Raw genomic sequence first — 26708 nt, 5'->3', positions numbered from 1 at the left:
CGGCATTGCGGACAAAGGTGGAGGTTCTTCCAGTGAGAGGCGAAATTACCCGGTGAAAGTATTTTGACAAGGCCCGGAGCGGAGAGGTGGTGAAATCTACTATGGGTCGCAGAGGAACGTTGATCTTATGAATCTTGGCAGCCCATAGAAGCCCGGTGCAGAGCCCTTCCTGCATATGAGCTGAAAGTAGAGGCCTTTTGCATCGGGGCATGGTTCCTGAAAACATCTGCCAGAGTCTTGTTCAGGCCGTCTTGGACTTGGCGGGTTGGATCTTTCTTTAGCTTTTCAAAAGCAGGACTGTCAAGGAGGTCTCCGACCTTACGCTCGTAAGCTTCCCGGTCTAGGACCACAGTCGCATTGCCCTTGTCCGCAGGGAGAATTACGATAGTGGTATCCGCCTGGAGCTCCCGCAGCGCTTTGCTTTCTTCTTTAGGCAGGTTATGATGTGGTTGAGAACGGAGTCTTGACAGAATACCTATTGCCTTAAGTCGAACTCCTTCACGAACGTCGGGATCCAGGTGGGAGATTCCGTCTTCTACGGCTGCGACCATTTTCGCCAGGGGTGGTCTTCCTGAGGTCATGTTGAAGTTGTGACCTTTCGCCAAAACATCCGTCTCGCAGTCAGAAAGTCGTTTAGATGAAAGATTCATTACAAAAGCGGTGGTGTCGCAGCTTTTGTTTGTCGTGCTTGCCTTTGATAGAATCGAAAGCTTCCTCTGCTGGGACGAACGTTGCTTCTTTTCGGCAGTGGCCGCGACGTTCCCAGCAAACAACTGCAGAGATGGTAGTACGTCTGGAATCTGATGTTCGAGCTTCCGACGTAGAATAAACAGATCCAGTTCCTTTTTCTTTATGGTGGTATGGCATTCATGGATTTGGGCGTTGAGCAAACGATGTTCTGCTTGAGCCACGATCCGGTGTCCCTCTTGAGTGTGGACGAGACGCTTAAGACGTAGGCTTTGCGGAATCACGCTCATGTCTCGGCAGGTTTTTGTAAAGTCAAGGTGCGTTTTGAAGACGGAGATGCTGCGAGTAACGTTGACATACCGTTTCGCAAGCTGAGCTGTCGAACGCCCGTAATCGAGGTGTAAAGACTTGAAGGTAAACATCTTCGACAGACGTCTGTCTGGTTGGGAAGTGATAATGGAAAAATATTTGACTCCAACCAAAAATTAAACTCGGACCCGACGTTTCAAAACCAGTTCGGTTTCTTCTTCAGGGGCGATTGATCTCGTGCGTGGGAGCAGCCTCGTCTTCTTTGGTGATACGAATATTTTCTAATCGCGCTTCCGCCTTGCCATCCAGTCTTTTTCTAATCACGTGTCGTAGTCCGCTCACATAAACAGATGGTAAGGTACCCATAGATCTGTTGATGTTTCCTGGTGTATTTTTGGATGTGCCATGATTCAAGGTGATGTCTTTTTCGGAGATTGGTTTCAACATCAAGAATGGACGCGTTCGCGAAGTCTATCGGATGGTCAAAGGTGTCACAGTGCTCCGCAAGAGCACTGCGTTCTCGGTCGAATTTGCGTACATCGTTCTTGTGCTGGCGTAACCTTTCTATGACGTTCTTTGTTTCGCCGATATAAGATGCAGGACAAATTAAGCAGGGGATCCGGTAAACAATTCCCGGTGCTTTTTCCTTCGGGGGGGCGATCTTTTGGTCTTGGCATGAACCGTCCAAGAGTGGATACCGGTTTGTGAGCCAAGTGAATGCCTTGTTTTGCAAGCACCCGTGATAGTGCTTCGCTAGTACCCTGAACGTAGGGAACGCTGATGCGCGTGATGGGGCGATGCGGCGCAGCTCCCTTTGGTTGTGGGTTTTGGCGAGCGTGAACCGTACGTTTGGGTGACTTGTCGGATGAATCTTGTCGGGTAGCCGTTCTTTCTCAGATCAGCGATCACACCCTGCCCCTCGCTTTTTCTGTCAGTTTCTGAAGAACAGATAACAGCCGCCCTGGACATGAGTGTTGCAACGACTGATGCCTTATGACTCGCTGGATGGTGCGACTTAAAATTAAGGTAGCGTCCGGTGTGAGTGGGCTTCCTGTACACCGAAAACTTCATCTCCTCCCCTTGCCTCTTCACCAGTACATCAAGGAATGGTAAACTGTTGTCCTTTTCCCGTTCCACGGTGAATTGGATGTCGGGCTCGATGGAGTTAAGGTGAGCCAGGAACTTGTCAACTTCTGATGTTTTCAATATACAAAAACAGTCGTCCACATAACGCATGAACACCTCAGGTTTGTTGGCAAAGGACTGTAGCGCTCGTTGTTCGATGCTTTCCATTGTCAAATTTGCAGTGGTGACAGATATGGACGCACCCATCGCAGTTCCGCTGGTTTGTTTGTAGAAGTCCCCTTTGAAGCAAAAGTAGGTGCCGCGGAGGCAAAAATCAAGAAGGCGGCACAGCTCGTCCACGCTGAGGCTGGTTCTGGTGCTGAGTTCGGAATCTGATTCGAGAACCGCTCTGGCTGTGGAGACTGCCAGGGGTACTGGAACGCTGGTAAAGAGGGACACGACATCGAACGACACCATGCTGTGTTCCCTGTTGACCTTCACTTCCGACATGCGTTCAACGAAGTCACCGGCATTGCGGACAAAGGTGGAGGTTCTTCCAGTGAGAGGCGAAATTATCCGGTGAAAGTAGTTTGACAAGGCCCGGAGCGGAGAGGTGGTGAAATCTACTATGGGTCGCAGAGGAACGTTGATCTTATGAATCTTGGGCAGCCCATAGAAGCCCGGTGCAGAGCCATGCCTGCATATGAGCTGAAAGTAGAGGCCTTTTGCCTCTACTTTCACTGGAAGAACCTCCACCTTTGTCCGCAATGCCGGTGACTTCGTTGAACGCATGTCGGAAGTGAAGGTCAACAGGGAACACAGCATGGTGTCGTTCGATGTCGTGTCCCTCTTTACCAGCGTTCCAGTACCCCTGGCAGTCTCCACAGCCAGAGCGGTTCTCGAATCAGATTCCGAACTCAGCACCAGAACCAGCCTCAGCGTGGACGAGCTGTGCCGCCTTCTTGATTTTTGCCTCCGCGGCACCTACTTTTGCTTCAAAGGGGACTTCTACAAACAAACCAGCGGAACTGCGATGGGTGCGTCCATATCTGTCACCACTGCAAATTTGACAATGGAAAGCATCGAACAACGAGCGCTACAGTCCTTTGCCAACAAACCTGAGGTGTTCATGCGTTATGTGGACGACTGTTTTTGTATATTGAAAACATCAGAAGTTGACAAGTTCCTGGCTCACCTTAACTCCATCGAGCCCGACATCCAATTCACCGTGGAACGGGAAAAGGACAACAGTTTACCATTCCTTGATGTACTGGTGAAGAGGCAAGGGAGGAGATGAAGTTTTCGGTGTACAGGAAGCCCACTCACACCGGACGCTACCTTAATTTTAAGTCGCACCATCCAGCGAGTCATAAGGCATCAGTCGTTGCAACACTCATGTCCAGGGCGGCTGTTATCTGTTCTTCAGAAACTGACAGAAAAAGCGAGGGGCAGAGTGTGATCGCTGGTCTGAGAAAGAACGGCTACCCGACAAGATTCATCCGACAAGTCACCAAACGTACGGTTCACGCTCGCCAAAACCCACAACCAAAGGGAGCTGCGCCGCATCGCCCCATCACGCGCATCAGCGTTCCCTACGTTCAGGGTACTAGCGAAGCACTATCACGGGGGCTTGCAAAACAAGGCATTCACTTGGCTCACAAACCGGTATCCACTCTTGAACGGTTCATGCCAAGACCAAAAGATGGCCCCCCGAAGGAAAAAGCACCGGGAATTGTTTACCGGATCCCCTGCTTAATTTGTCCTGCATCTTATATCGGCGAAACAAAGAACGTCATAGAAAGGTTACGCCAGCACAAGAACGATGTACGCAAATTCGACCGAGAACGCAGCCCGTACGAAAATGTCAGATGGGAGCGGGTCCCAGTTCGGGTCCGCGGAGTTCTGAACTTCTGTACAGTTCCGATCAGCGCGATTCTGGGCGTAACCAGTCGAATCCAGTGAGACGCAACGCACTGGAATCGCACGGTGATCGGTGAATCTGATCCGCTCCCCTTGTTCCAGTAGGGTCTGCTCCCAGCCAGCGGCTCCCAGCCAGCGGGCGCGCAAACTGTGGGCGCGCAAATGCGTGACTGGAGGAGGGGAGGGAGGGGGGGATGGCGGAGAACCACGGAGAACTTTCGCCGCTTTCGCGGTCTCTCGCGTGTCACGTGTTAGGGACAGGCGCCTCCGCTGCATCCCCTACGCGGGCGCTGCGAGCGGGCGTTCTCCGCGCGCGCGCCCGGCTTTGTCTGCGAGTCAGTTTAGTTTTGTTCTTCGCGCTCGTTGGACAGTCGGTCGGCGCTCGACCGGCGTCGACGTTCGCGCTGCGGGCGCACGGATACTGACGCGCCCATCGTTGTCCTGGATGGATACCTACTGACCTCGGCTTTGCATCTTTATTCAGTGTGAAGCTGCCGACCCATTGCACTTTGGCTCGGCATCTGGATGCGCTTGGCGCTGGTGTGCTTGGTGACAATGCTTGGACAACTCGGATACCGCTTGCCCGCCGGAACTTCCCGATGCACTCCATCACTGGATACTGTGCTTGTGCGTGCTGTGTGTGTGTGTGTTCCGTGCACCGTGTTTGGCGACGACGCGCGCCTTGCATTCATTGTCTGTTGCAGTCAGCGGCAGCGCTTCGACAGTTTCGGTTCTTCTCCGCTCCCGTCGGACTGCCGGCCGGCGGTGACGTTCGCGCTGCAGGCGCATGGATACTGACGCGCCCATCGTTGCCCTGGATGGATACCCACTGACCTCGGCTTTGAATCTTTATATAGTATGAAGCTGCCGACCCATTGCAGTTTGGCTCGGCATCTGGTTGCGCTGGTGTGCTTGGTGACAATACTTGGGCAACTCGGATACCGCTTGCCCACCCGAACTTCCCGATGCACTCAACACTTATACTGCGCTTGTGTGTGCTGTGTGTGTGTGTGTTTCATGCACTGTGTTTAATGACGACGCGACGACGCCTGGACGACCGTGTGCGCCGCCATAATTACCGCTGCGCTCACTGGACTCTACAGAAGTCTTCCGTGCGATGCCCTTAGCCGTTACAAGCGAGAGATCGTCGCGATTTCAGACCCACTCCGCCTGGGTCTGAAATCACGACGATCTCTCGGTTGTAACGGCTAAGGGCATAACACGAAATTCTTTTGTAGAGTCCAGTGGTGAGCGCAGCGGGAATTCCGGCGGTGCAACGGTCCTGGGTTTAAAAATGGGACTGGAACTGTGCGGTTCCAGGCTGGATACAAGCTGGTGCCCCAATTTTGGGTCTAGGCGGAACCGGCATTTTTCATTCCGGCCTGAATCTGACATTTTCGTACGGGAGTGCTCTTGCGGAGCACTGTGACACCTTTGACCATCCGATAGACTTCGCGAGCGCGTCCATTCTTGATGTTGAAACCAATCTCCGAAAAAGACATCACCTTGAATCATGGCACATCCAAAATACACCAGGAAACATCAACAGATCTATGGGTACCTTACCATCTGTTTATGTGAGCGGACTACGACACGTGATTAGAAAAAGACTGGATGGCAAGGCGGAAGCGCGATTAGAAAATATTCGTATCACCAAAGAAGACGAGGCTGCTCCCACGCACGAGATCAATCGCCCCTGAAGAAGAAACCGAACTGGTTTTGAAACGTCGGGTCCGAGTTTAATTTTTGGTTGGAGTCAAATATTTTTCCATTCTGCCTTGCATTGCATGCACCCCCACTCTCAGAACTGGGGGCGGGAAAAAGGCCCCCTGCCCCCCCCCCCCCCCCCCCCCCCCCCCCCCCCCGGTTGGTACGCCCATGCACGCACGTCGCTGCACCCTTCCCCAAGTCCACGTGGCACTCACGCGGCGTTGGGTTGGCCTAGGTGGCTCGTAGTGTCCTCCGCGGTGCGCCATCAGGTGAAACGGACGGAGCTTAGGCGGGAGGTGGACATGTTGTTTTGGTATAGTGCTGGCGTATTGGTAATGGGACTGCACCCGTTGAAAAGAAAGGGTATGTTGAGTCAACACTATAGACCTAGGGTGCCTTTATGTCCCGCTTCGCTCGCTGGGGGGGGGGGAGCGTGATGGTTTCAGTTTGTCTGCCTGATCCCCCAAAGGTCATTTGGGCAATATCCCACACTGCCTGGTGATTGAACAATGCAGAGGGCGAGCAAATTTACTTAGAAGGGCGAGGGGTTGAATCATACTTTTTGGTTTCTAGGCTAGGTGGCGTAAGCTACCGTCCGTTATAAGGGGTAGAGACATTAGCGCTCACCCATTCATCCGCACAACAAGGTCGCCGTGTTGGACTTGTCACGCGACTTTAGTCACGCGGAAGGCGCAGAAGGAGTGGACACGAGTGCTGCGTCAGCGTTCGGCTGGGGCTCGTGTCCAATTAGCGACGACCCGAGTCTTAGCCGAATGCTGACGCAGCGCTCGTGTCGAATTTCTGCCCCGCGTTGATCTCTTTTGGGTGACGTTGAAAATTCAGACCCCCGGCCTGGACGTGGGCCTGGCCCACTGATGATGTCCCCTCTGGCCCTTCCTCCGCAGACGAGAGCGAGCACCAGGCGGTCCAGGTGGACGTGGGGGACTCCCAGTCGGTGCGGAGTTTGTTCGACACCGTCCGAAGACTGTACAGCTGTTCCCCGAGTGTGGTCGTCAACTCGGCGGGCTGCCTCACGCACAGCTTCCTGCTCAACACCGACGAGAGCGCCTTCGACGAGATGGTCCGCGTCAACCTCAAGGTGGGACCCCGAGTCTCCTTGTGGCGTCGCTTACCCCTCACGGGATCCTTGCGCAGGCTTTTTGCTCCCTCATGTTGACCACGCCGTAGCAAGGTTGCGTAAGTGCGCGCCTGCAACGGAGCGCAGCTGTTAGTTGGACACCATAGGGCGGTCGACCCATGGCGTGGCGCCGCGCGGACTCCGAGGGGGAAGGGGCACAGGTAAGGCGATGCCCTAACAGGCTGACACTCCCCCCCCCCCCCCCCCCCCCCCCCTCCCCTTTTTCGCTGTCTAGGAGGAATGAAGGCGGCGTAGCAGAGTAAAACTGCGTATTAGTAGAATAATCTGTACTCATTTTCACCTCAACAAAGAGGAAAGTTTTGCGCGCATTTCATGCTCCGCGCGAAATAGTTCTTACAAGATTTGCTGTCGAGGAAGAAGCGATGCTTTTGGCTATTTGAAATGTGTACGTAAGTCTTGATAAGATAACATATATTTATTCGAAAATGCATTTACATAGAGAATTATGAAATGCATGCATTTCATTATTCTCTACGTCAGCGGCGTAGACTTTCCATTTTCCCGGTGTGGGGGGGAGAGGGGGGGGGGGGGGTGCTTTTTCGCACAATTTTTTTTAACACCGGCAATTATCAGAAGTTTATTTTAGGGGGTACATTTTGCAGCGTATGTATATCGCCATGTGTTCGTCCCTGTGTGCGTTATTGTGTTTACATGCCACTACTAGAAGCTCGTTACATGGCACGTAAACAGCGTCTCTGTAAGGATCATAGCCCAGGGGGGGGGGGGGGGGGGGGGGGGGCCCTTTCGGATTTTACCAGGGAGGCGGGGGGGGGGGGGGGGTCCTGAAGTGAAAACGAGTATATAGTTTATAATCGCTTCATCGCATTTTGCGGAATGTCTAGGTCGGATGATTAAAAAAAGAAATGGTCGGCGCTTTATGGTTTTACAATTTTGTGTTGTGTGCAGCCGGACAGACAAAAAGCGAACGCGGGAGGCAGTGTTGTAATTTCAGAGTGATATCCGGGTTTCGCGAATGCAATCAATACCAGCACCTCAGTAAGCTGTCGGGGTGTGTCCTAAAGATCACAACCTTTCATTTTTTCCCGTCATGCTCAACAGTAAGCGGGAACTTTTTATTTAGTTGAATAAAATTCTTATCGAACAAAAATATTCTTAAAAAAAAGTAAACATTTACAAAAAAAAAGTCAAGGTCGACTTTCGAGGACAAACATACTGAAAATACTGACCCTTAACGTTTCTCCTCCAACTTCTTGTTTTTTTATAAATGCTACCAATGTTTCAGCAAAAATAAATGTATGCGCCCTCAATCGCGAAAACGCAGTGCTAACCGCCTGTGGGATTGTGTTGTCTTCCCCATAGCCTGTTTCTGGTTTGATGAACTAAGCGCCTCCTACAACTTGATCTCCTCACCACACTGCACTTAAACCCGAAGTAAAAAAAAAGAAAAAAAGAAAAGTCAAAGGAGAAACATGTTTGTTCAGTGTTTGCAGTATGTCTTCCTAACAAGTTAAAACGTGCTTCTAACATATTGATTGCTAATAAAACATTAACCGATTAATCTGAACGTGAGTCAATCAATTGCGCAGCCCTAGAAACTGGACACCTTGATACACCATCTATCCTATAGTATCATTATGCATATGGTGAAACATATTTTGGAAGCCAAAATGTATTCCTAATTCAATGTGAATGCATTTTGAAGACGATTCCCCTGTATTGTCCACCCTCGCACACATCTCTAGGTTATGCAGATAATTCAGATCTCTGCAAAAAGCACATTACCGCTCCTTTCGTGAAAGCTACCACAGTCGCTAACGTGATGAGAGCGGTAGAGAGGTCTTTTCATTCTTTTGCCTCCAGCACAAGCCTTCCGTTCGATAGCGACTAGGCGTCACGAGAGCCTCGAGCGTCCACACGCAGTTTAAGCACGGCGGAAGGCAACGAGCGCGTGCTGGATGCCATGCATCTAAAGGAGACGCCCTGCCGTTTTCGTCTTGTCCGTGCCCCAAAAGCACGGCGTGTTGTTAACCCTTCTGCGCACGCCACCTGGTGCAGGAACGACGCCAGCTTCTTCGCCGACAACAAGCGTACACAAGTGCTGCCCGCCAAGAAATGACGACTTCGTATTATTCCTTCTGGCACAGGGCACGTTCCTGATCACGCAGGCGGCTGCGAAGGGAATGGTGTCGGACGAAGGCAAACAGGACCGTTCCATCGTCAACATCTCGACCATCCTGGGTACCACGGGCTTCCCAAAGATGTCCTGCTACGTGGCCGCCAAGTCGGGTGTCATCGGCTTCACCAAGTCTGCCGCCCTGGAGCTTGCGCAGTACGGCATCCCGCTGCAACACCGTGCTGCCGGGCGTCACGGACACTCCCCTGCTGTCGCCCCTGGACGAAGAGACGGTGCAGACGCTCATCCGGAGGTCGGCCATGCGCAGAGAAGGAAAACCCGAAGACATCGCCAGCGTCTGCGTCTTCCTAGCTTCGCCAAAGAGCTCTTACGTCACGGGGGCTGCCATAGAGGTTACTGGAGGCGTCTCCGCGTGAAGGTTTACGGAGTTCAGGTTATAGCTATTCAGCCTCGTTTAGATGTATAAAGATGACCTAAAGGTTTGATCTCGATGTACCGTAAACTGGAACCACGATAGAAAAGTAGCGTAAATTGGGATACCTGTTCAGTTCTGATGACAAAACCTTCTTTGCCGTCAACTGTGAAAGAACAGAAACTGTAAGCGGTTGTATTACAAAGCATCGCTCCTTAGGATGTGTTTCCGTTCATGATGATCAGAATCTATCTTTTAATCCTGCCATCTGTAATTCCTTAAGTTTGAAGTTATAACTTTTCGCTCTTACGTGCCCATTATACAACATTGCTAAGAGCTCAATTGTGGAAATGGCGAAGTGATCAACTCCGAATACCCTAAAAAACAGAAGAAAACCTGCCCTGTCGAGAATTATGAGCAGCGTGAGGCCCAGTCTATGAGTGCACATAGGCAAAATAATGAAATCACTTATAGTTTTAAGCAACGGTTATATTTAACAAAATTTGTTTTAAGAAGTCAAGGTGAAGTTTAGACATGCCTGCAAATACCCGCAAACGCTATAGTTTTCTCGATTTTTATCTTGGAATTCCCCACTCCCAGCTATAATTTGCAGTCGCTATTGCCCTTCTTGCTTTTTCGTGTAATTCCTCGCTAGGTTTCTCTCCACCGATGCATCATCGCCACAGATTCTCAATTTTCTTCATTTCGGGGTGGCGCTTTCGGAACGGGTAAGTAAACGTATGCATAATGTCGGTATATTTAATATTCTTCTATTTACCTAATCGATAGAGGGGCATATTACCCACAGGTTCTTCCCGAGCGCTACTCGGTTTAAAAAAAAAGTCTGATATTAATAATAATGGTATATTTATTGTCAAACAATGTTTAATACAATACAAAAAAGGGGCCCGTCGAAGTTTGTAACAGACTTGTATGACCTGTATAGCTAGAGGACAATAATTACGTTCAAGAAAAGTACAATCTAGGGTGCCTTCATGTGCGCTTCGCATAGGGTGATGCCAGCTGCCTGTTTCCCTTTCCCACACCCTCGTACACCGCCATTTTGTTCCTCTCATTGTTTCCCCGTGCGCCGGAAAGTGGCCTTTGTGTCCATCGGTCCTCCCATCCGAGTGGGGAAATGCTAATCCTCCCTCCGTGGGTTCCACAACGCTGCTCCGAACTTGTGAGATAAGGTGCTTGTTTCCGGGAGGGTTATAAGCCCACGGATTATCGCCGAGGACCAAAATGGCTGCTGGTTTGTCGGCGAGTGGTATTACAAAGGGTGGCATCACCCTAACAAAGCGCACATGAAGGCTCCCTAGTACAATCATACCAACACCGAAAGGACCCTAGGTAGACAAGAACAAGGCATATTTCAGGTTAACTTTTGCACAGTATTAACACAAAGTTCCCACTAAAAAAAAGAAAAAAAAGGAATACGCATTTGGTACCTGAAAGACCACCACGAAAAGAGCACACATCAAGGCACTCCCCCCCCCCCCCAACCCCCCTCCCCCCCCCACCCCCCCCCCCCCCCAAAAAAAAAAAAAAAGAAATTAGGGACATAGGTCATAGCGGCCCTACCGCCTCTTTAATTTTCTTTTGGAAGTCACAGAAAGTATTTTTTCCGATAATTTGTAAAAAATGTTAGGAACATACACACAGCGTCTGGCCGCACCATATTGCGTTGAACACCAAGGCACTGGAAAGCGTAGGCCTTTTCTTTACAATCTTGGAGAAACATGTTCGATTTTAAATTCAGGATTCCAAAAATGCCGTGCCACCACCGTCTGCTTAAATAAAGAAGGGGAAGAAGGGAAGACTAACATTATGAAAAATACCTGATCCGCTCAAAAGGGGAGAATTGTACGCAATACTTTTTAACAGTGAGTTTTAGTATTGCGTATAGGAGCGAACGAAAACCCTGTAGGTTTGCGTTAGTGTTGCGTGTTCCACATTGCGGGTGTGCGCATGCGCATCGTGGAGAACGCAACGCTGACGGAAACGCACAGCGCTTGCGTTTGCTCGCATACACAGTACTCTTTAATGGTGAGTTTCAGTATTGGGTATACAGTTTAGGCTCTGCGCGCGCGCGGAGCCTAAACTGCGGCTTTGGATTGGCGCATGGCGACTTCGGGCATGCACATCATGGAGAACGAAACGCTAATGCAAACGCACAGCGCTTGCGTTTGCTCGTATACGCAGTAGTAAAACTCACTTTTCATGTTCTTCAGTAGACTGTTAACACGGCTCTGCCATCGCAGTGAAACGGAAGACAGTTATACCATATCTGAGTATGCTGTAAACGAGGGAGCCTGAGCAATCGTTTTCTTTGTCTCAACAGGAACAATACTTTTGAGATTAAAAAAGTAAGCAGGCTGCGCTCCGCAACTTACTGGAGACATAAGCGAAGTGACTTTGCCATAACAAGTCACTGTAATATATATATATATATTGTTACGACGAATATAGATATATACAATGATTTAATTTACATTAGGTGAAGATTGAAAATGGCGGTTACAATCATCCAAAGCTCGTTTCCTCTCCTCTTCTTCTTCTCTTGTCTCCTCACGAAAACGTCCCTTCTTTTTCTTCTTAACATCACTCCCCCTCGGGTGGAAACGGCGTCCCGCCGTTTGAATAGGTGATGTATGGTTTGAGCCGGAGGACGTGAACTGTTTGTACTTGACGATGGCGGTTATTTTGGGGAGGTTCGACGGGTTCTACTGTATAATTGACGTCACTTGTTCGGTTGAGGATCCTAAAAGGACCGCGATATCGAGGTAGTAGCTTCTGAGCAAGGCCGACTTGTCGCTGTGGGGTCCAGATCAGAACCAGGTCACCTGGTGAATAGGCGACGAAAGAGTGGGTGCTGTCATAACGGGCGCATTGCCGTTCCTGAGAATCAAGAGTTCGCAGGCGCGCAAGTTGTCGTGCCTCTTCAGCATGGCCTATGGCGTCCGATGTATAGTCGGAAAGTGAGGCTTCGGGGTGTAGCGGAAGCAGTGAGTCCAACATGAGGAGGGGTTCATGACCGAAAAGAAGATAGAAGGGAGAGTAGACGGTTGTGTTATGAGGGGAGGAATTATATGCGAAAGTTACGTAAGGGAGTGCAACGTCCCAATTTTTGTGCTCGTGGGTAACGTACATTGCGAGCATGTCGGCAAGGGTCCGATTAAGGCGTTCTACGAGGCCGTTCGTCTGTGGATGGTAGGCTGTCGTTTTTTTGTGAAGAATGGAGCAGAGGTTCAAGATTTCACTTACGACGATATTTCATAGAATTTACACTGTCAACCATACGGACAACAATCTTGACCATGTCAGAGGGATGTCAATCACCGGTTTTTAAATGATTTCTGGAAGAAATCAGCTTTGTGTTTTGCACATTTACGAAAATACGTAATCGAAGCAATGTCATTGCTTCGATTATGTTGCGTTGCAGGTTGTTCATTGCTTCTTCGTAGCACAGGTTTTTTGAAAGCGTGTATCTGCGCATTAAACACAGTACAGTTGTTAACTGTTGAAGCGAGCTCACTAATAAAAATGTAAAATAAAACAAAGGGATAAAATTGAGGCTTGGGCGACACCAGCCTTCGTTTGTAATTTACTGCTATAGTTAACTGCTAATTTACTGCTATAGTTTATACTGCTATACTTGGGATCGATCGGAGAGGAAATTTTTCAGAATCTCGTAAAAAGGTCCACGAAAACCCGCCACATACAAATTTTGTAATAAAATCTGGTGGTTAACAGTGTCGAAAGCTTTTGCTATCATCTAGGAAAATAGCACAGGTACAGGTTATTGTTCGAACGCGTCATGGAGCGTATCTGAAAATTATTCTAAAAGTGGTAGGGTATTGAATAACAGGCTGAAGTTGAGCTAGTTGGTACATAATTCAAAAATAAACGGTCAGCTAGACGATAGGGACGATAGGGAGGTATGGTACCTCGTCCTGTAATGAAACCGAACTGTCGGCTGGACAAAATATTAAATTTTTTTTCTAGAAATGACCTCATCCCTTCGAGAAGAAATGTTTCTAATATCTGCGACAATATTGGCAATATTGATATTGCTCTGTAATTTTCCATCTTGTCCTTTTGTCCTCACTTGAAAAGTGGCTTGATTATGGCGGGCTTCAAATTTTCTGGAACAGCCGATTTATTCAAGAAGCCGTTTAACATAAACAATAATATATCAGCAAGAGCATTAGAGTTCCTTCGGGGCGTAAACTCCAACACTCCATCAATGCCGGGTGACTTATTTTGTCGAAAACTAAATATTAGCCTTGCAAGTTCAGATTCTGTTAGAGTAGGCAAAAACGCTGAGGCTGCTAATATTTCCTTAACACCCGCCATATTGCATCGAACGTGAGCTTTCCGAAACCCGTGTCAAGTAAGGATTAAACTTATTGGCCACTGCAGTGGAATTCCCAGCAAAATGATCCATGGCAGCGAAACAGTTATTGCCTCGTCCTCAAAGAGGATTTATCACACTCACAGACTATGTTTTTGCCGGGTTTCTCACCGATTGATTGACTGTCGTAAAAAGTACCGTCGCTTCGTGACAGGGATAAGCGCGGCCACTCCATTTCTTTCAACTCTGTAATCTAAATTGCTAAGGCCTGGTTTTTTGGAGCACGTTTCTGGCGCGTCCATGCACAGCCAGTCTCGATATGCCATGGCCCGAATAACGTCCGAATTTAACCAGTTGTAATTTCTTCTACGTTTCTTTACAAGAACTCGTTGGCTGAGATTTTCAAATATTTTTATCTGTTCACAAAACTTTTCATACATTTTATCAGGAGGATTACACTGAACACTGAACAAGTGTTAACCGACCAAAACCAGTGACTATAGATCATCGCACTTGCAATGATTGAGTTTCAAAGCCTGTATTTTATTGCTTTCACTGTTCTTAATAATAATAATAATAATAATATTAATAATAATAATAATAATAATAATCTTTATTTGCACGAGTACGAGCTATCTTCTGGAAGCCGTGCAAGGCGAAGCAGAAAGGCGAAAGCCTGTACACATGTGCGTCTTCCGGCCCGCCTCCCAGGAGACAAAACAAACAGGTTACAAACATTAATAAACCGATGAATGGTGTGCAGCGAAACTTTTCACATAGGCGCGTCTTTAAGTGGTGCATTTAGTACGCTCACATTTAGTGAGTGTATAGGTTTGTGGGGAGAAATACAAGAAAGGAAAAACTTCTTTCCTCTGCGCGGGAGGAAAACAAGCACACCGCCTGGTTGACGCTGCTACTTACCGTATTTTCCGGGCTATAGTCCGCGGACTATACATGTTTAAAAGTTGGAATTTCTGGCTGTGCTGACTATCTACGCGTACGGACTACACAGGAATTATGTTTTTCAATATCGTTGATTATGACGAGACGGGACGGATTTTGTGAATAAAAGAGTATGTTATTGATAATTTATGTATATTATAGGCCTTTTTTGTGAGCTCAGAAAACATACATATGTCAAGGTGTGCCGCGTATGAGAAGAATTTCGTGTCGACTAAGCACCAGGTGCGGACTATGCACTGGGTGCGGACCGGAAAATACGGTATATATGGCACCACACTCTCCGATTTGCTGAGTATGCTACAGAATTTTCCCCTCTAAGAAACTTTTAGATTTTTTTTGTGTGTTAAGCGTTTTTAACTTGACGGCTTTCTTCTGATTTCCTCTTCTCAGAAACCTACCCTCACGAAACGTTGAGTACGATAAATGCGCCACAAAAATACACTTTTTTTTTTTGCAAAGTTTCATTGCACTGCGTCTTTTAACAAAATTGTACGGCTTCTTTTACAACCGGATAGCGCTTTGAACCCGGTGACATTTTGATATGAAGGCAAGTCTATACACCGACGCACAACGCGTTCGTCCGAATACCGTGTGTGTGGTAGAAACTAGAACCGTGTTCTTCGAACCGTAAAAATAGAGGGTTTTAGCGAACCGTCTTTGCACATCCGATATGGTACGATGGGCCCTCCGAATACAAACTGCGCATGCGCTATTCCAGAAGTCTCGCACATGCGCAGTTCATACCGGAGGGCCCATCGTACCGCATCGGATGTGCGAAAACGCTTCCCTAAAACCCTCTAGTGAACAGCACCGCCCAACGCTCGGTTTACCAGGTGCCAAAGCTTCAAGACTATACCGTAATGTGATTATAGCGCCTGGAGCGCGTCTCCGACCCCTGCGTTCAGCGTCCTATCCCGCTTGTACATCAAAAGTGGTCCTTAACGGTCAATCAATGAGCTCACAGAAGCCGGAGTGTCATGCTAGAGCTATGCTGTTGGATGGCGCGATCCTGGCGGTTGGTCGTAGAAATGCTGGCGAAGAGCACGAGCAAACGCGAGTGTCGCTGTCATCGCAGCGTCCTAAAGTCTGGCTGCCGGAGCTTCCGTGAACTGATGAGCTGGAGAGCGACATGCAGCGGAGCAGGCGTCTGCCACATTTTCTACGGGGGAAATCGAGGGACCACATCTTTGGACGCGGTAAACACATTAGTCGGGGACGTGTTCCAGGCACCATAATGCGATTAAGAAGTTATACGGGATTTTTAGAAATTTTTTATGCGAAAATGTAAACCGTTCTCTGTATATACTCCGTTCACACATAAGACTCACACGCCAAAGCTACAAGTGCGAGCTAGGCCGCGCTCCTGGCTTTGACACATGCATTTCTAGCGTGAGCTTTCGTTCTGCGGAAAAACTCTTCAAAGGAGCAACCTCAAGCTCTCGTGCTAGTGGTATATTGGCTGCAGTCTCAGCTTAAAGGGACTATCGCTATGTTTCCGTGAACGCGATCGTAGCGCATCGAATCCAGCAGGGACCGTAGGGCAACGAAACAACTCAATACTTGCGAAAATGTCTGTTGTCGAGTGCCTCTTTCATGTAATAGCAGAAAGTCACAATTCAAGGTCGCGTTCAATACTGTCTCTCACAAAACGCAAATTTTAGCAAAAAAAAAAAAAAAAACACGTGTGTGTGTGTGTGTGTGCGGGGGGGGAGGGGGGGGGTTAGTTTTGTGCGACCGGCAGTTCGTAGCAGATCAGTAGCAGACGATTCCCCGTCGTCTGCTCTCTCACCTCGCCTGCCTCGCCTGAGCGACGCATGGCGAGAATCACATGATTGCATTCCGGCGCACTCTCGTTTTTCTCGGTACAGCGGTGAAGCAAGTGCACGCACGCGTGGAGTGCCGTCGCTGAAACGAACTCGGAAAGTGCAGCCACTCGTGGAGTGCCGGCCGGAACGAACACGCTCCATTCTCCGGGTGGCCACGCGTCGGCACGAGTGCAGTAAAACTCACTATTCGACACACACGCCAAATATAATCAAAGTGTTGAGTCATCGAAAGCACACACTCAACTTTAAAATAAAAAAAAAATGATACCCATATATTTTTTTTTTGTAATTTCTAAAAAGCGGCACGTACGTTGACTAAACAGAAAGAAAAAAAAAAAACATTTAAGTTTGCTGACATGTAGGAATACGAAAATTCCTACAAGCTGCTACCCGCACTGAGCCCTACATGAGCGACTACTGCTGAGGCTGGACGGGCGGGTTCCTTGCGGGTTCTGCGGCCGACCTCTCTGCAGAGCCCGACCAAATATTTGGAGAGGGCTTTTCTGTGGGGTGGCGTTCGTTGAACTACGCCGCGCCCCAGCCAATGGGAGTTTATCCATCAATTCGCTGCTACTCACTACAGGCTTCGCTCCGAGCCAGTGACCAAGCTCCCGGTGCGCAACCACTATTGGCCCTCTCCTCCCCCCCACCATCTTTCACAACGCTTAGAAGAAGAAGAAGGCTTCGCTCCGTAGGAGAATTTAGGTGCCGTTTGGCGCGGCTTCAAAAGCTGATAACGCCGGTTCGCTTCCTAAAACAGTTAATTCTTTCGCATAAAAAAAAAAAAAAAAAAGTTGCACAGGGAACCGGCAGTACTTCGCGCGTTCTCTGCGAAATTCTCAACATGGCATCATATTGCGGAAATCGCGGCCTGGAACGAAGCGGACTCATAGAGTAATACAGTAAACGTAAAGAGAGGACGCAGAAGCCCAGATAGTGCGTCGAATGCCCTCCGCTACGGGGCGCTTTACTGTGATTTGGTGAAAATTAGTTAGAACTCCTCCTATGAGAACTATATATTCTTTTTTAAATTGTGATGCTTTAGCATTATGTAAAGTACTTAAAATGACTAAATAGTTTTGACCTAACACGTCACAAAAACCACGTGATGAATGGCGCCTGCCATGGCCTGCCGTGGGCCTGCCCGCCCGCCTGCCTGCCTGCGCGCCGTGGCCGCCGTGGCCATGGACCGTGGCCTCAGCATCATTCTGCAAGCCTCTGCTCGTCCGAACGTCGTTCGTCCGTTCCGTGCGTGCGTGCCGTCCGTCTGTGCTTTCTACTGCAGCGTGTTCGGTCGGCTTTGAAACAAGGTGACGCATGACCGCCCGCGTGCTCGCATGCTCGGTGTGAGTTTGTCGAGCCGAGCGGCTTGAGCTTCTCGCTCTGCTGTTTCTGTCAGGCTGCAATCGTGTGTGCACCTCGGTTATCGATTAGATTGTTTTGTAAAATAAATTGACTTCTGAACCTGCGCACGACATTCTATGGATTTACAGATGAGTTTGTTGAACGGTGCTGCAGATAGAGCCTTGGTTGTTGTGCTCTCTGGAATTTCCAGGAGGTGGGTTCAGCCCTTGCATACACTATCGTGTACACTTCAACAGCGTCTTCTTTTATATGCAGTCCCCTCATTCCTCTCATTGCGGGAGCTTAAGACTGTTGGCTTCACAGTAAAGGCTGTGGTCTGTGATCAGGGGGCTTCGAACACAAGCTTGGCCAACCAACTTGGTGTGTCTGTTGATAAGCCGTTTTTGAAGTTGACAACGAACCTGTTTACTTTACCTTTGATGTTCCGCACCTCATCAAAACAACCAGAAACAACCTTCAAGCACATACATTTTGCATTGAAAATGAGGTTATTGAGTAGTCCCAGATTGTTGAACTTGATCGTTCTACCCATGAGATGTGGTTCCGGTTGGCTCCGAAACATACGGAGAGACCCATTTTTCAAAACCCTTTGAGTAACATGAAAGTAAAGCGTGCCGCAGGTACTGAGTGCCTCAGTCTGTCTCGCAGTCCTATCTCTTGTTTATGCCAAGGAGCTTCCTGAGGCAGCCATGGCGACAGCTTATTTCTGCGATAGGAGGGACAGACTTTTTGATTGTGTAAATAGCTCACAATTCAAGAAGACAGGGCAGAAGTTGCGTCATGCCACTCTGAAAGGGGAATCTGAGGTACTCAGTTTCCTTCACCAGCAACTCGGATGGATTTCAGCATGGAAGTCCAAAGTAGGAGGTAGCCACAAACCATCATAGGGTGGTAAGTTGCTATAAAGAGTGTCCTCATGCTCATAGGCGTGCGCACAGGGGGGGCAGGGGGGGCGCCCGCCCCCTCTAACCATCTAGGGGGGGGGGGGGGGGGCGCAAAGTTGGCCCTAATCTGCGCTGAAGCTTTGAACAAACTATTGAGGAGTTTCAGCGACAGTGTCACCGCCCTGGCGGCCGGTCGCCGAAAGAGAACGAGGGGGATAGGTTCGCTGGGCGTTGGCTTTGTGTAAATGTGTTGGCTGCGAACGTAGGCTTATAAACTTCGGCGGCAAGAATATTACGCGGCTCTAGTGTTCCGGTACGAGCAACAGAGATGACACGAACTGCTACGACGAGCTACGACCACCCGCCGCAGCGATGCAGGCGTCGAAGGAGCGCAACCTGTGTACTACGCAGTCAATCGCCGTTGCCCGACGCAGGTCGTTTGGCATTCAGGACTTTCCGTCCCGGGTTCTTCGCTTGCACTTGGAACCGAGTATTATTCCCTGTGCTTCTGTATGTGCTCAGTGGCTGGATGTGGACCTCATAGAGCAGAGTTCTTCAGACTCGACGGCGACTCAAAGTTGACGGCGGAGGGGCTTGCAGCAACGTTTTCGGTTGGTGCACGGGTGCGACGACTACACGGATAAATTTTAAGATTGCTGCTAGCAAGGTGGGCCATAGTCGCTTTATGTTGACACGATTTTGAGTGTAAGTACTCCGTGCAAAGGCGAATCTATCGCGTTTCTAATCCACCTTTGTTTTTGTTGTTGTTTTTGCGCTCGCACGACCGATTGAAAATGCTTCTGTACCAATCACGGAGTGAATGTCTTCGGCCTACATTGCGGAACGCCCAATAAAAAGTCATGTTCGTTCAGCGAGCAAACTTCCCTTTCGAGTGACCTTCTTTGATTGATGATTTCGCCCGTACTTGAGTGCTTTAATCAACACGATCGATGAAGTTTGCTTCCCTAGTTAGGACATTTTTTGTGCCACATGTGGCACTAATGCTTGGCACGATGTATTCTACTGGTGGTATTGTGAATTGGTTTACTTCCAAAGCTAACAGTATGACAGGTGGGACCATTCAATTTGCTAAAAATGTGATATGGGAATGTCGTTGCATAACTAGCGTTTTACGTTTAAGATTGATAAGAAACATGCTCATGTGATGACGCACGTCTACAGCATAAGCTTTGCAGATCCAGAATGGATGTGCTACAGGCTCAAGACTTTTAATGGACCAAATTGGTGATAACATGGCAATAAATATTGTGGAAAACTGCCCATTGACTCGATGAGTTTTGATCGTGACCATTGGCGTGCTGTTGGCAAATTAAAGGGACATTGCATCTAGATGTGCTTAAATATCTTTATTTCAAGGTTCAGTGGACCCCTCTGCATCATTACAGGAAGGCACTCTCAAGCCACAACAAACAGCAATGAATAACAATGCATAATAACGGGCACCAGTGTCCAGGCGTATAGTCCGCAGAAGCCAATTTGAGCCTAAAAATGTTTTTGTTTTGTTTAGATAGCTTGCATTTGGTGTATAATTCGCAGGGCCCGATTTCCGCGCCCAGTGCATATTCCGCCAAGCTGGTGCGTTGCGTCTTTGTGTTTTTTTTCCTGGGTGGCATTTTCTTCAGAAGTTCTTCGGCGAACGCTATTGAGCCTGAAGAACTGCTCTTGAGGCCCATATCTAGCCACTCGGCACACACACAAGCACAGAAAATAACACTCGGTGCCAAGCACAAACGAAGGACCTGGGCGGAAAGCCGTGAATGCCAAACGAGCAGCGTCCGGTGTTGGCGACTGACTGCGTTGCGCCCCTTCGGTGCCTGCATCGCTGCGGTGGGTGGTCGTAGCTAGTCGTAGCGAGATGATCCTCACTTTAAGCAAGACATCTTGCCATACCATAGTCAAGATATGTGTGCAATTGTTCGACGACGTGGGCTCTCTCACGTTGGTGCAGTTGTCATCAAGAAAGGTACATAACAATGTTGAGTGTTTGAGGCTGAAACTATGACGCATACTTATCTAAACCTAAATTTATCGGTCTGTGGCTACAAACATTGTCGTTGACGTTGCTTAGATCATGTAACCATTCAGGCCTCAAATTAAATGGTGTTTCGAACTCTTCGGTTGTGTCTGAAAACCTATTTGCTCTAATAAAAGACATTTTGAAAAGGACACATGTCTTCTGCTGATACATATCTTCCAATTTACAATGCAGAAGCAAACAGAAAATCAACTGCATACATCTACCACTTGGCATAAGCACCTTTTGCAATTCATTCTTGAGCACACTCAAATATCAGCTAAGGTTGCTCTTGTTTTAGAAGCTTTGCCCTGTTCTGTTAAAAGAAAACAGTTAAAAAAGCTTTACCTTCGTTCTCCTCCTCGCATTTAATACAGACTTGTTTGTCAGCAGATCACACACAGCAGATATCACCGTGGCAAATACAACTCGAATGACCGCTGAGACTATTGCTATTACAATAAAGCTTTCCACAAGAGCCAAAATGAGGCTTGTAGGGGTGCACAAGCACATCGAAATGAGATTGGCGCTTCCGGAGCTTGTTTACATTATGCGTAAAAACAGGACGATCGGCGACCAGCTGATCGCAATATAACACCAAGGATACCGATGTTTCGGTACATAGAAAGCAGGATAAAGACATCAATCGTCCCTTTTATGCTGTAGTTGTCATACTTTCCATCCAACCGCTTTTTAGCACAATTAACTAGAACAACCGAAAAGTTCGCAACACCTTCTAATGCGAGGCCTGAATGGTTACATCATCTAAGCCACGTCAACGAAAATGTTCGTAGCCGCAGACCGATAAGTTTAGTTTGAGATAAAATACGCGTCGTTCGAACGCGCGAACATTGTTGATATGTACCTTTCTTTGGACCCGCGTACATTCGGTTCAACTTGATGACAGCTGCACCAGCGTGAGAGCTCACGTCGAACACTTGCACACATATCTTGACTATGGCAAGATTTCTTGCCTTCGACTGGCTTGAACACTTCATCTGTAGCATCACGGCAGGTCTTGGTTGAAATGATGATCGTCTCGCACACGGCAACAAACAGAGAACGACACGCTTTGTTCTATTTATACGCTCACTCTAAAAAAAAAAGGTGTCAAAGGAGAGTAACTGCCCTAAGTTACCCTGCTTTAACCCTATCTTCATCCAAGTTACTCTTTCGCGACCGCTTCTTTCGATGATACTCTCCCTTAAAGGGATACTGAACCGAAAATTCGAGTTCACAAAACAAGGCCGGGCGGATAGGCGGGAAGCTGCAAAACCAAGAAATATCATTCATACGGCGATATATCTAACGGATCTCCGTATTTTTTGGAAAAGAAGTGCGCGATTGAACCCGGCCGACGAGGCCGACGCGACAAGGCACGTCACGATTCCCATTCTCTCTCCTCCTCGCTACGTCCCGTCAAGCTGGTGAACCGAGGCGAGGAGGAGAGAAGCGAGGCCGCTTCTCCTCATTCTCACATTCTCCCGGAGGACAGTTACGTCAAAGAACTCGCTTGATCGCGCCCTTCTTTTCCAAAAGTACGGCCATCCGTTTGAGATATCGATGTACGCGTGATGTTTTGGAGTTCATAGCGTCCCGTTCAACACTTCTGCAGCCTTACTTTGCAAAATCCAAATTTCGGTTCAGTATCCCTTTAACCCTCACTCGAACTCTAGAGTAACTGTAGCTAGAGTTAGTTTCTCCTCGCGATATCACGGGCTGTCAACAGATGGCGCCGCTATGGGGTCGGCGCATTTTCGACGCTGCTCGGCGCAGATTTTTGTTGTTGTGTTTTTCTTTTTCCGGGGAAGGTTTTTTTTTCCCTAGCCGCTTCTTTTTTTTTTTTTTTTTTTGGGGGGGGGGGGGGGGGGAAGATGGGCAAGGATATTTTAATAAGTGAGTTGATACAGCCTACCTTTACTTAATTTTGTCAACGCGCAGTTCAAATGTTTTTTCTGCTAATTAAAAAAAAAAGTGCAGAATTTACAGGTGGTTTTTTGCTGCTCCTTTGTGCATATGCGTCGCCAGCGATACGAGCTTATAGGGACCACCAAATGAGGCCGCCGATGTCCGCGTCTATGCATCGCCCTCCCGTCGCGGCCAAACGCATGGGGCTTTCGCTTTAGATTATTATGTTGACTTATGATCTTGATAGAAAAGCTTCGTACCCTAACTACGGGTTTATGGACTGCACTTCGTGTCAGGAGAAGAACATTTTTTGCCTCCAACATGGTGACAAGGCACTGATAGTAGACGACAATGTTGGTTTTGACCTACAGTTTAGCAGGAAGTGACGTCAGCTGCAACAAGCGTATACTTAGAAGCGCCAGAAAAAACAAACAACCTAACTGAAAGAAGTAGTAGTGCAAACTCAGAGCGGCTACCGGCAGCTCAATTTTATTTGGAAAACACGAACATATTTGCACACCAGCGGCGTAGCCAGGGGACGGGGTGTTGGGTATTGAAGGGTCGGAACATCGCCGAAGTTTCATGGTTGTCCCCCTTTACCCCTTCCGCTTTTCCAATGTCAGTATTTTTTTGTGTCTGTGTTTCTTTTCGACAATCCACTACGGCGAGGGGCGGTGCATGCCCACAACATACCGAAGCAAAACGAAAAAGACGACGCTGTCCGCGGACTGCGAGAAAAACACATCTCCGGCTCCGGCTCTTCGAACAGCCCTCTCCAAACTCGGCCACGTTTGTAACCGAAGCCTTTCTTCAGGCTCGCAGGTGCGAATGGCTTAGCTCCCGACGTCATAAAAGCCGCGAAATCCTGACCTCGAAAGACGCTGGCCTCGCTTCGGGGAATGCAAGCGGCTTAACTAAAGTTCCCCTACCCTTTGAGTGTCAAGGACTCGACGACAGTTTCAGGGCAGCACAACAAAATTCCAAAATAGCAATACTCTGACTTTACGAACCCTACAATGCGGAGAAAACCGGACGACAAAATAACAAACAGCTTAGCGTTTTTTTGTTTTCTTTTTGTTGTTCTTTTTTTGCACCGTCTTTTTTTTTTTTTTTTTTTTTTAGGGTTCACTCGCCTGCGCTTATTTAGCTTCAATATGGCACAAAAATGCAAAAAACACACACACAAACATCCCCATCGTTAAAAAGAAAACAGAAAAAGAAAAGAAGCAACAGAGAAAAGCGACAGCATATGCACTGTTGAAGCATATTTGTAATGCTCATAATCACTTGGTTTCAAAGCGTATCTAGTTGACTTCTTTAATCGCCGAAGTGGGTAATGTTTACATGCTTGCGTTCAGCACGTGAGTCGTGGAACTTTTTAAAAAATGAGTTCAAAAACCAAGCCGTTCTTGATGTTCTTTTTTTTTTCTTTTTTTTAAGAATGATTATTGACCTACAACTTCAAGCGTGTCATCACCGTCTCCAACAGCTAGAGTCGGCACATTCACGTCAGGCAGCATCGTCCGCCCTAGGCGAGAGCGATGTTGTGGCCAACGACGTCGGTCTCTATGTCGCAAGCCTCGACTTCGATCAAATCGGCGGCCTGTGCGGAGCATTCGTTTTGTTAAATACACTTCCTGGGGAAGTACTGGTTTTGACACAGATGTGGAGGGACCGCACCGCGTAGCGCGTCTCGGCGGTACAGGCAACTTGCATTTGCCTAGAGGCTTTGTATCCTAATGTAACCCGCCTGCTTAGCTTAACCCGCCTGCTTAGCGCAATAGCTTCCACCATGCTAATTATAAACACCGTCGAACTTGTTGTCCGTAAGGTAATGACGTCACGAGAGGAAATCATAGGAGGGCGCCACCAAAACATCTCGCCTCTGATACGGGCTGCGCTTTTGAACATTCACCGAAATGTGCAAATCGGCACCGAAAGGGTACTCTCACTTCTTTCTATCGACCGACGGCGGCTTCCACTAAATGTTTAGACCCCACAAAATGATAGAAACTGCTATTTTTTTCTTCCACTTTCTCGTAAAACGACAACGAAGGACGGAAATAGCCTAAAACATGACTATACAACGATATTTTTTGAAAAAATGTGATCCGCGCAGGGGAAGTGCTGGTTTTGACACAGATGTGGAGGTACCGCACCGCGTAGCGCGTCTCGGCGGTACAGGCAACTTGCATTTGCCCAGAGGCTTTGTATCCTGATGTAACCCGCCTGCTGCCAATCCTGGCCACCGTGCTCGTTAGCAGCGCTGAATCGGAACGTTTGTTTTCTAGACTCCGAATACTGGGACGTTGAAGCACCTGAGTGCTTCAACGTCCCATGGGCGCTTGCTACTCCGTTCCAAGCTGAGACCAGACGCTCCGCCTTCAACGCGAGCTCGCTGGCTTCGGTAGTGCTTTGGTTGCGCGTGCCTGTGCGATCACACTTGTTTTTGCAAGGGCAGAAAGATGGCGACGTGTGCGATCAAAATCGTCGCTGTGGTCGGCCTTCTAAGATTGGCCGAATGGTGACTATGACGTCAGCAAAGGTTTTCTCATCGACAGAAATAAGAGTAATGAAAGAACTTCAATTTTGACGGTGTTGGTAGTGTTGGTTTCAGAGCGCAATAGCTTCCACCATGCTAATTATAAACACCGTCGAACTTGTTGTCCGTAAGGTAATGACGTCACGAGAGGAAACCGTATACGAGGGCGTCACCAAAATATCTCGCCTAGAGTGCCTTCATACACACGCGCATCTCGCCGCTAATAGGGGCTGCGCTTTTGAACATTCACCGAAATATGCAAATCAGCACCGAAAGGGTACTCTCAGGCCTGGTTCACACTTCCGCATCGGCCGCCGGGCGTAGCGTCCCCTGTGCATTGCCGCGGCCAATTCCGCTTCGGGGACAGCGCATTAGCTGTAAGTGTAAACCAGGCCTCACTTCTTCCAATCGACCGACGGCGGCTTCCACTAAATGTTTAGACCCCACAAAATGATAGAAACTGGTATTTTTCTCACACTTTCTCGTAAAACAACAACGAAGAACGTAAATAGCCCAAAACAAGACTATACAACAATATTTTCTGAAAAAAATGTGATCCGCGCAGGAGCAATGAGAGTGACGCTTCACTATTCACTTCGCTCATTGCCCCTCTGTGCATTGCAGTTTTGGTGTTTAATCGTATTCTAAACTTCGCTATTCTCTGGCACTTTTCCATAGTTTTCAGTCATTGGATACCCGAGTGTTCCGCATTGAAGTGCACGCACCGTAATTTTTTGTGAGCCTGTTTAGACTTTTTTGCTCGAAGTCAATTATAATATTTTCTGACTGCGTTCTTTCGTCGTTTAACATTAAATTCTCTTTTTTTTTAAATACTGGACGAACGAGATGGTGGAAAAGAAGGTTGGACATTTGTCGTCTAAGAAACAGGAAAATAGCAAACAAAATTGTGTTTGGGCAGTTTCTTTTCCCGGTCTCTTCTTTTCTTTGTGTCTTTCAAACAGCTTAAGCAAAGAAAAACACCCATGAAAAAAATTCCCTGGCTACGCCACTGATACACACTTTATTATACCTCAAGCCAAATGAATCTGAATTTCTTATTTGATGAAACGAGCGACGACGCACTGATGCAACTGTCATCTTCCTTTACACTGATTTTGAACACCTGGAAATTTTTCCCCTCTGTTTTCTGTTCCTACTTGCCCGGAATCTGTGTTTTATCCAGCAAAGGGTCGTACGAACATTTATCACAGTGGACTGCCAAGTTCCCTAAAGAAGACCGCTTTACAGAAAGTTCATGCCCTATGTGCGATCGGGTGGTGCACGAAAGCACCCGATATGAAATGCCCCACGACTGACACCCGCCCTTTTGCCCTGCCTTCAAAGGGCTAGTTTTAGCAAAAGCACATGACGCGAATTCCCAGATCATGTGGCCTGGTCCTAACTGTGACGGCGGAGCATTCTGCTTTTAATTAAGAGACAGCTAGTGTGCACGCGAGCGCGTGGAAGGTAA

The 26708-nt window shown here is 48.2% G+C and overlaps 1 protein-coding gene and 1 pseudogene across 1 annotated transcript; one reads left to right on the top strand and one right to left on the bottom strand.

Annotated features, from left to right (window-relative positions):
- Positions 1 to 6026: 6026 nt before the first annotated feature.
- On the top strand, positions 6027 to 9361 carry LOC121838116 (annotated as a pseudogene).
- Positions 9362 to 11961: 2600 nt separating this feature from the next.
- On the bottom strand, positions 11962 to 12593 carry LOC121838115. The gene is made up of 2 exons (XM_042294183.1): positions 12415 to 12593; positions 11962 to 12201 (listed from the first exon to the last, which is right to left on the bottom strand). Exons 1-2 carry the CDS (start codon positions 12517 to 12519, stop codon positions 11962 to 11964), a joined length of 345 nt encoding a protein of 114 aa, XP_042150117.1. The 5' UTR covers positions 12520 to 12593.
- Positions 12594 to 26708: the final 14115 nt, after the last annotated feature.

Source organism: Ixodes scapularis, unplaced genomic scaffold, assembly GCF_016920785.2.
Source record: "Ixodes scapularis isolate PalLabHiFi unplaced genomic scaffold, ASM1692078v2 PGA_scaffold5__190_contigs__length_132052651, whole genome shotgun sequence".
Classification (NCBI taxonomy): domain Eukaryota; kingdom Metazoa; phylum Arthropoda; class Arachnida; order Ixodida; family Ixodidae; genus Ixodes; species Ixodes scapularis.
Note: the sequence above shows the minus strand (reverse complement) of the source record. Positions and strands in the feature narration are given on the sequence as shown.

Bases quoted from the DNA above. Each gene is read 5' to 3' on its own strand.
- LOC121838115 (XM_042294183.1), bottom strand. From the start codon at position 12,519: ATGCTCGCAATGTACGTTACCCACGAGCACAAAAATTGGGACGTTGCA. The intron at 12,202-12,414 runs CCCTTCTATCTT...TATTCACCAGGT, and splicing joins ATAACACAACCGTCTACTCT to GACCTGGTTCTGATCTGGAC.